Raw genomic sequence first — 9499 nt, 5'->3', positions numbered from 1 at the left:
ACAGGCCAGAGATGCGGAGGGTGAGAGGATTCACCAGAGACAGAGTGGGGAGCAGAACAGGCAGATTGACGAGGTACACTGTTTAGGGGAGCAGCGGGCGGGTCAGGAGAGGTCTGCTGCACCATGTGGAGCTCCTCAGGGGCAAGCGGGGATCGAACTCATGAGGAAGTGGCTTAAGCTTCTTAGTGCAGTGCTTTAATCTGCTGCGCCACCAGTGAGGACCCTGGACTTATATTTTTATTTCTCTTGAATAATTACCTGGAAGTAGAATGGATAGGTGGTATAAATGTATGTTAACTTTATGAAACAAAATTATTAAGCACTTTTAGAAAGTGTTTGAGCCATTTTGAATTCCAGCATCAGATAAAAGTACTTGTTCACATTGATGTACACATTTGGTATTGTCAGTCTTTTTAATTTTAGTAGTAAAAGTATAGTAATATTTCATTGAAGCTTTAATTTGTATTTGTATTTTCCTAGTGAGCAAAGATTATGAGCAGTGTTTTCATTTACTCGTGATTTTTTATTTGGGCTATTTGTCTTATTGATTTATAAAAATATATCTTATAGATATATGTATATATGAAATATTATAGCTTGATCAGATGGGTTTTTTTGCTTTTCCTTGAGAAGTGAGTGATCAGTCATATATGTTATATTTTCTTTATGTGACTTGCCATTTAATTTCCTAATTTAACTTTTAATACAAAGAGTAGAAGTTTTAATTTTTTTTAAAGATTTTATTTATTTATTTGTTCATACAGAACTGGGTAAAAGCCAGAGGTTCAAGGGCAGTGAGAGGATTCACCAGAGACAGAGTGGGGAGCAGAACAGGCAGATTGATGAAGTACTCTGCGGAGGAGAGCAGAAGGTGGGTCTGAGAGGTCTTCCACACCATGTGGATCACCTCCGGGCCTGGGGATCAAGCCTAACCCACTGTGCTACCAAGGAGGGCCAGAAGTCTTAATTTTTTTAAGATTTATTTTTATTTATGCATACAAGAACTGGGGTATAGGCCAGAGGTGCGGGGGATAAGAGGATCCACCAAAAACACAGTGGGGAGCAGAACAGGTGGATCTACTGAAATACACTGCTGAGGGGAGCAGTATGCCAGACAGAAGTCAGCTGTGCCACTTGGGTTAGCTCCCTACCTGGGGATTGAACTCAGGCTGCAGTGGCTGGCCATAGCTTGATAGTGCTGACTTTAACCCTTGCGCCAGGGAGGGAGGCCCAGAAGTTTTAAATTTTGATGAAATCTAAATTTTTTCTTCTCTGTTTTGTGCTTTTTGCATCCTAAGATTTTTTTTGTCCATATATTTTTAAAATTTTTTATTTAGTTATGTTTACAGAACTGGGGTACAGACCAGATGTGCGGGGAGTGAGAGGTTTCACCAGAGACAGAGTGGGGAGCAGAACAGGCAGATCTCCGCAGTACACTGCTGAGGGGAGCAGTGGGCTGGTCAGGAGAGGTCTGCCGTGCCACGTGGATGACCTTGGGGAGGGAGGGGTTTGAACCCATGCTGAAGTGGCTTTAGCTTCTTAATGCTGTGCTTTAACCTTCTATAGCACCAGGGCGGGCCTTTTTGTCCATATTTGCTGTCATTTACTAAGAGAGAGCAAGCAGTCTGTTTCTCTTCAGTTCTCTTGGATTTTGCTTCTTGTACTTGTAGCTCTATTGTTAGTCAAGTGCGTGTACAGAGAGTTAGGATTGTACATGTACAGACTTCAATACTTGTTGAAGTCTGTTTTGTCTGATTTTATAGTTATTCCATCTTCCTTATGATATGTGTTTATATGGTATCTTTTTATTTCATTTGCTTTGAATATTTATGTGTAGTATTTATATTTAATAGATTGCATATATTTTTTCTATCTAATCTGATTATCTATGCCTTTTAATTGAAATGCTTAGTCCATTTTTATTGCTGATTTTAATTCTACTATATTGTGACTTTTCCATGTAAATGATATTTCTTTGGAGTTATTCTTCTCATTTGCATGACCCACACACCAAGGTGGTTTCATTTCTTTTGGCAGTAGTGAAAATTCCAATTTTTTCTCTGGACCACTGTTGAGCTCATCCAGCAGGAAAGGAGCAGGGAACGTAGTAACTCCAGATTGGGGGTGGGAGGGATAGATACTGGTACATAGTGTTCCGTGGTTCTCCTGTGGGAGCAGGGGGTTATTTACCAACTGGTAGGCATAAAAGCCCCAGCTCCTTACTTGGCCTCTCCTGACATTCCTTCACTAGGGCTTTAGGGAAAACTCTCAAAGTACAAATCTCTGCATGTTCTTACTGTGCAGATATAGGGGTTGTGTCAAGATTTTTGGGTGGTTTTTTTGATTGTTGTCTGACAGCTTTCTGTCTTGGAAAGCAGCTTCTTTCCTGGTCCTTTGGCTAGAGAGAGCAGACTTCTGTTACTGTTTCTGTGTACCCCATGAGTGTCTGGGTTTCTGGTGTCTTGAGCTCCACATTTCTGATGTGTGAAGTGAAGACTATATAGGGGCCTCACAACTGTATTTGTTCTCAATCCCAAGGCCCCTATATATACCTTCCCCCCGCCCCGCCTTTCAGAGTCCATTGCCTTTTTTTTAATAGTTTATTTTTACATTATTTTGTGCCATTGCCCTTTTTTTTTTTAAATAACACCTGACATCCAGGATCTTTAGTTGTTTTTACCATGAGTCATGGGAATAAGTATTCTTTTTCATGTTTAAATTTTTACCTCGGATGCCTCTTCAAAACAAAAATGAACTTCTTATTTTTGTTATTTCTTACTTACCTTTGGCTACTTATACTTTAATTTACCTTGGAATATTTGAAGTCTTTCTGTTCTGCCCTTTTATTCATTATTGTAGCTTAGACTTGCTCTGCTCCCTGGTGCTCAGACACAGTGCCCTACTGTACACACTTTGTTCTTCCTGGTAAACCATCTTCTAGGCACACTCATGCCTTCACATCTGCTTTCAGTTGCAGATGCAACAATGAAGTTCATCCATTCTTTCCCAAGTAGGTGACTCAAGTCAACAAATATTTCTTTAACTTTGGCAGGATCGTCTTAGTGCTTTATGAGTGGAACTCCTCCTCATTGACCTAATATGGAAACCAAACAAGGTTAATAGTGAATGTAGGGGAACATGTGTATACAGGTGTAACTTAGATCGTGCTATAAGAATACAGAGAAAGAAGTGATTAAAATCTGCTGGGTATTTTGTTGCATGTCATCTGCCCTAGCCCTTTTAATTTGTCATGTAGCTTTGGGATGAATGACTTCCTCATCAAGCTGAAATCCTCAGCTTGGCAATTTAGTTGGCACATGTCTCAGAGCTCATCTTGTCTGTTAGTGTTTTCTGTTGCCATTCTCATAATAAACTGCATGTTTCTGTTTGCGTCTTCAACATTCCTCCTGGCATACTTTTATATGTATATAAAGAGCATTTTAGTGGGGGAAAAATGTGATGAGTCAAACAGACCCCAACTTTGCCTCTTACATGTGTGATGTAAGAAAGTTACATTAGTTTTCTGATTCTTAGTTCTCCTTTTTGTAAGTATGGGAAAATACTAATTTTCTGGCAGGATGTATGAAGGTATTAATGAAAGTTCTTGAAGCCACAGGAATTCAAATGAAATTTGGAATCCCTTTCTTTGTTTCTTTAATCAGAATGTAAGCCTAATAACTCGCTTTATTTCTTCTAATCTCTCATCAGCACCTGAGAACAGAGACTACTTATTAAGTACATTTTTGAGGATGTCTGGTGTGCCCTATGTTATTTTAAATGCTGAAACTCCCAAGTTTGGAGGCAGGACAGACATATGTATAGGTGATTAAACATAGCATGGTGCATGTGGTGCTAGAGGTGTGTCTAGAAGATTCTGGGGGCACAGAAAAGGTGTGCTTTGGACTGGATAGAGTGAGTCCTGGAGACTTCTTAGAGAAAGTGTTGCTGGTACTTGATCTTCTTTCCTATGTAGCTTTATTGAGGTGTAGTTTAAATAATCATAAGGTCCATTCAATTTAAGTCTGCAGTGCAATGATTTTTAATAAATTTACAACTGCCCCAAATTTAGAACATTTTCATCACTCCAAAAACATTTCTTGTGCCCTTTAACATTTATTGCTAAAGGATGAGTGTGGTGATCTTGCAAAAATTTGGAAGGAGGACTGAATTTCAGGGCGTGACTCAAAGGTAGGGAAGCATAAAATAAAATGTGTTGGTGCAGTTTAATTTCCGTAGTATACAGTTCCTTCTCAGCAGCTGTGTCAGCTTTCTAGGTCTTTGGAGCTGAGTTTCCTTATCTGTAATTTTAATTGTTATATACTAGTTGAACTCTAGATCCTGCTAAACTCAAATCCCAAGATTGTCAAAACTTAATGCCTTCAATTAAAGGAAAAAAATAGAATGTAATTTTTAAAATAGCAAAAATTGAGGACAATCAAGAAAAAGCAAAAGAATTATTGTGATGCTATAGATCTTTTATGTAACTTCCTGCTGCTTTGAATGTTTTCTGATTATGCAAACAATAACACACGCTGAGAGAAAATCTATAAAATGCAGGAAATAAAAGGAAAGTTTTGATCACTTATAAGCTCCTAATTCAGATTATCAGTATTCTCTTGTTTCTACATACTTTTATATTTATATTCATATATTTGAAAATTGATACTGTGCTCGGAATAAAATTATTAAATATTATTTTAATAATACTAAGATTTTATATTATTAAATAGTGTAAAAAGTTTATTTTAATGCTTCATTTTTTTAGATTTAAAAATATGCCTCACTTTTTTATTTTTAAGATTTATTTATTTGTGTTTATAGAACTAGCACATAAGCCAGAGGTATGGTAGATGAGAAACAGAGTGGGGGGCAGAACAGGCAGATCAACAAAGTACACTGCTGAGGGGAGCAGCCGGTGGGTCAAAAGAGGTCTGCCACACCATTTGGGTCAACTCCATGGCCAAGGATCGAATTTATGTTGCAGTGATTTCAGAGAGCTTCATAATGTGGTACTTTAACCCATTGCACCACCAGGGGGAGCCCAAATATACCCCACTTTTAAAGCAATTAAAAGTAGTAAAATATCATAAACATGGTAAGGTTAAGTTACATTAAAAAATCTTAAAATCTTTCCCTTCCCTTTTACCACTTCTAAGAGTTAGCAGTGGGTGACTGCCTCTTGTATGCTTTTAGAAATTGTGTCATGTACTGTTAATCTAACTTATCTTTTGTTGATATCCATTTAGATTGTTTTGCTTCTACAGTGCAGAAACAGATCTTTTCATGTGTGCTTCTTATAGACTATATTAGTTGCAAAAGTATATCTGATATATCCTAAAAGAGAACTTCTGGATCAAAGAGAACATGCTTAAATTTTTGATAGATATTACCAAACTTCTTTGGTAATAAAGAAATTTTAATAACAAAATTTTATTAAACAATAATTTATTAATTTTATAGAACAATAAAGGATTATACCTACTTAGAATTACACCATTAGTAGATATTTTCAAAAGTCCCTGTTTATTCATATCCTTTACTAACACTGGGTATTATATACCTTTTTTGTTCTTTGCCAGTCATATGGAAGACAAATGATAGCTTGCTGTAATTTAAAGTTTTAAAATTATAGTCATGGTTAACTGTTGTTTTCATATAGATATTAGTCATTTATTTATGAACTCTTTTTCATCCTTAGTGAAGATCTCTTGATTTGTTTATATTTTCACTGATTTTGTAAGAAGTCAGCTTCTTAAAGAAATAAGCTCTGTCAGAATTTGCAGGTTTTTTTTTTTAAGAGTTTATTTATTTATGCACATATATAACTGAGGTACTGGCCAGAGGTGCAGGGGAAGTGGGAAGATTCACCAGAGACAGAGTGGGGTACAGAACAGACAAATTGGCAAAAGTACACTGCTGAGGGGAGCATCGGGCAGGTCAGGAGAGGTCTGCCATGCCATGTGGGTCACCTTCCTGGACAGAAATCGAACTCATGCTGAAGTGGCTGCTGCTAGCTTTGTAGTGCTGGTCTTTAACCTGTTGCACCACCAGGGAGGGCCCTGCAGGTGTTTTTTGTTTGTTTGTTTGTTTGTTTTTAACATTTGTGGGTATTTTTAATTTCAAATAACCTTAAAAGTGAGTATAAAAAGAACTGAACATTCCAGTAGTATTTTGGTTGAATATCATAAGGACACTGAAGAGGAATAAAAACCAACCTTACAACTTTTGCATGGATTTTGACTGTATCTCAAGAAGGAAAAAAGGAAACATTGAAGTCTTACTACATTTGCCTTTGTGATTTTCCATTCTAGTGAAACTATATTGTGTGTATTTTAGAATTGAGCAAATGAGGGTTTTTTCTTTTAGCATAAGCTGAAGTAAAAAAAAAAATGTAACTCAGATATTGGGGGCTCATTGCTAGGCTACCACAATATAGCAAATGCCACAATAAAGAGTTTTTTTTTTTATTTCCCAGTGTGTGTAAAAGTTATGTTTATATTGTAATATATCTGTAAGTGTGCCAAAACATTGTCTAAAAAGTGTACATACTTAGTTAAAAATATTTTATTGCTAAAAAGTGCTAACTATTATCCAGCCTTCTGGAAGTTGTAAATATTTTTTGCAGGTAAATATTTTTTAGAAAAACAAACACCAAAAAGGCTTGCTTTGCAAAGTGCAGTAAAGCCAAGTGCAGTAAGACAAAGTTCGCCTATAGTTGTTATCAATACATGTCTTGTCCAGTTACTTGCATGGTACAACTACAATTAATGATCTCTAATTATGTGATTATTAAATATGTCACTGTAGCTAGATTGCAAGCTTTAGTTTTTGTAACAAATTACTGATGTCTTAGTAATTTATTTAATTTATGATTGTTTAGTCATAAAGAGAAGTAGTAAGAATATATATTAGATTGCATTCAAAATTAGTCCCTCTACACCTGACAGGAGAAACCCAATTACTGTATAAATATAAACAATAATGTAAGAAAATAATTATTTTTTAAGAGTGGCTTTAAAATGGAACACTGATCTACTTTGGAAACTCTGCTCTTTATTTGATCTATTTTTTCAAAAAGTTGAAAATCCTGGTACTTCAAGCTCTGAGAAACAAAAAAGTTGCGCGGAATGTAACTTGATATTGTAAAAGATTGTTATTAAAGGGAAGTTGTGAAGAAAAATATTTTTGATTTGTGAATGTACAAGTGTTTCGGTTGGTGTTAGGTGGCTCTAATGACCCTTTCCCCTCTATGCAGGTGTAATGGATAGGTAACAGAACAGCTGTCTTCACTGTCTCATTAGGCAGAATGACTGAGTGCTTCCTGCCCCCCACCAGCAGCCCTAGTGAACATCGCAGGGTGGAACATGGCAGTGGCCTTACCCGAACCCCCAGCTCTGAAGAAATCAGTCCTACTAAGTTTCCTGGATTGTACCGCACTGGCGAGCCCTCACCTCCCCATGACAGCCTCCATGAGCCTCCTGATATAGTGTCTGATGATGAGAAAGACCATGGGAAGAAAAAAGGAAAATTCAAGAAAAAGGAAAAAAGGAGTAAGTACCATTCTTCTCTATAATTTAACTATCTTAGATAAATTTTAATCATATGCACCTGCTATCTTCTGGATATAGATGCGTATTTTACATTCTCTGTTCTTTATTTTTCAAGGTCTTAACTTTTGGATGTTAGAGTTGTATTTTGAGGTCTTAATTTCACAAATGGTGGACATTTCTTAAGGTGGTCATTTAAAATAATCTGTTGTATGGTTATACTTTTTATAAATTTAACTCTTAAATCATTACAGTCCAATTGTTTCCTAAAGCCAGTTTGGAATGGGCTGCATTCCAGTTATGCTGTATATAGTTTGAATTATATATAAGTTGCTTCTTCTGGACATGCTCATTATTTTTCAAGGTTTAATAAGTTGTATGCCTGGTGCCTCTCACCTGTTTCAGAGATTATTAATTGATGGCAAAATAGAACTCTCATCATTGAAGGAGGGAGAATAGATGTGTGATTCATCCCAAGATTTTTTGGGTTATGCCATTCGTGGTACTCTGCCTATTCATTGAAATTTTTTTTTTTTTTGGTCTTAATTGTTTTCATCATTTCCTTAGGAAAAGGCTTGACCAATATTAAAGCTATCTTGAGTATAGCCTTTTCCTGTCCAAAGTAAATTAATGTGTGTCCTTAAATGTTTCTTATCTATTGACATGTTCTTGAGGAAAAGAAATTAAATGTCATTCCAAGCAGATGTTGCATGAAATTATTAGCAAATAATTGCTACAACTGTTTTAATTTTTTAGATCAATTACAATAATTAGTGTATAATAAGATGTAAGCCTTTGCTTTTTATTTTTCCTATTTCCATTGGTTTCATAATGTAAATACTATATGTTGAACAGATTAAGTTCCAAGACTTTGTTATCATAGTTCATGTTAATAGTGGAACTGTTGGTTTAGAAATTTTTGTGGTTAATGTTAGTGTAAAATTACTAGATGATGTATAGCTCTAGAAGTGAATTTTAAGGAATTCCCTAGTTATGTAAACTTTTAATCTGAGGTGTAAATATACTGTGCCAAATAAAATAATGCATAAAACATTGAAATTTTGCCCTTGTCAAATCTTACTTTCTTGCATTGGTTTGTATTGCCCAATTGGGGTAAATGTTTTGGAACTGTGGAAAGTGTAATTTATTCATCTGTCTTAAGCAAATGTGGTGCATACATACCTGTTCTGCTAGGGAGAACAGTTGTTTAAGCATAGCTCTCTGTTATGTTAAAAGTATGTAAGGTGTGTTATTTTAAATATTTCTTTATTTTTAGTTTCATGATATTTTAAAATTAGTTTATATTAAAGCATAGTATATAGATAGAATGCAAAATTTGTGTACCGTTGATGAATTATCACAAAATGGATATGCCTGTCCTCTATAAGGCTGTGGAAACAATGATTTATAAGCACCTAGAAATACCTTTCTTTTGCCCCTTCAAAGGAAATCCTTCATCCCTCTCAAAGGTAAACTTCTTTACTACCTGATTTTCAAATTTTAAAAATAGAAAAGTATTTCCTTTTGTGTTTATTTTCTTTTGCCCTTTTGCTTGTTAGATTTATCCATGTTATTTTACAGGTTGGTAATTTGTTCATTTTTATTGCTGGAACTATATATATATGTATTTTTTTAAAGTTTTTATTTATTTATGTATACAGAACTGGGGTACAGGTCAGAGGTGCAGGGAAGGTGAGAGTATTCACCAGAGACAGAGTGGGGAGCAGAACAGGCAGATCGACAAAGTACACTGCTGAGGGGAGCAGCAGGCGGGTCAGGAGAGGTCTGCCGCATCATGTGGATCACCTCCAGGGCAGGCGGGGATCGAACTGATGCTGAAGTGGCTTTAGCTTCTTAGTGCAGTGCTTTAACCTGCTTGCGCCACCAGGGAGGGCCCTGGAACTATATTTTAAACTAGAATTGTTTTCCGTTTTTAACTGTTAGGAGCAGTG

At 36.0% G+C, this 9499-nt stretch overlaps 1 protein-coding gene across 1 annotated transcript in view; it reads left to right on the top strand.

Annotated features, from left to right (window-relative positions):
* RALBP1 (ralA binding protein 1) overlaps positions 1-9499 on the top strand; it is a 51416-nt gene that overhangs the window by 18837 nt on the left and 23080 nt on the right. Inside the window, exon 2 of the mRNA XM_004683741.2 lies at positions 7256-7550. Coding sequence (XP_004683798.1) covers positions 7307-7550 — 244 coding nt within the window. The 5' untranslated portion in view covers positions 7256-7306. The remainder of the gene's footprint in view (positions 1-7255; positions 7551-9499) is intronic.

Source organism: Condylura cristata, unplaced genomic scaffold, assembly GCF_000260355.1.
Source record: "Condylura cristata isolate star-nosed mole 26May11 unplaced genomic scaffold, ConCri1.0 scaffold00016, whole genome shotgun sequence".
NCBI classification, from domain to species: Eukaryota; Metazoa; Chordata; class Mammalia; order Eulipotyphla; family Talpidae; genus Condylura; species Condylura cristata.
Note: the sequence above shows the minus strand (reverse complement) of the source record. Positions and strands in the feature narration are given on the sequence as shown.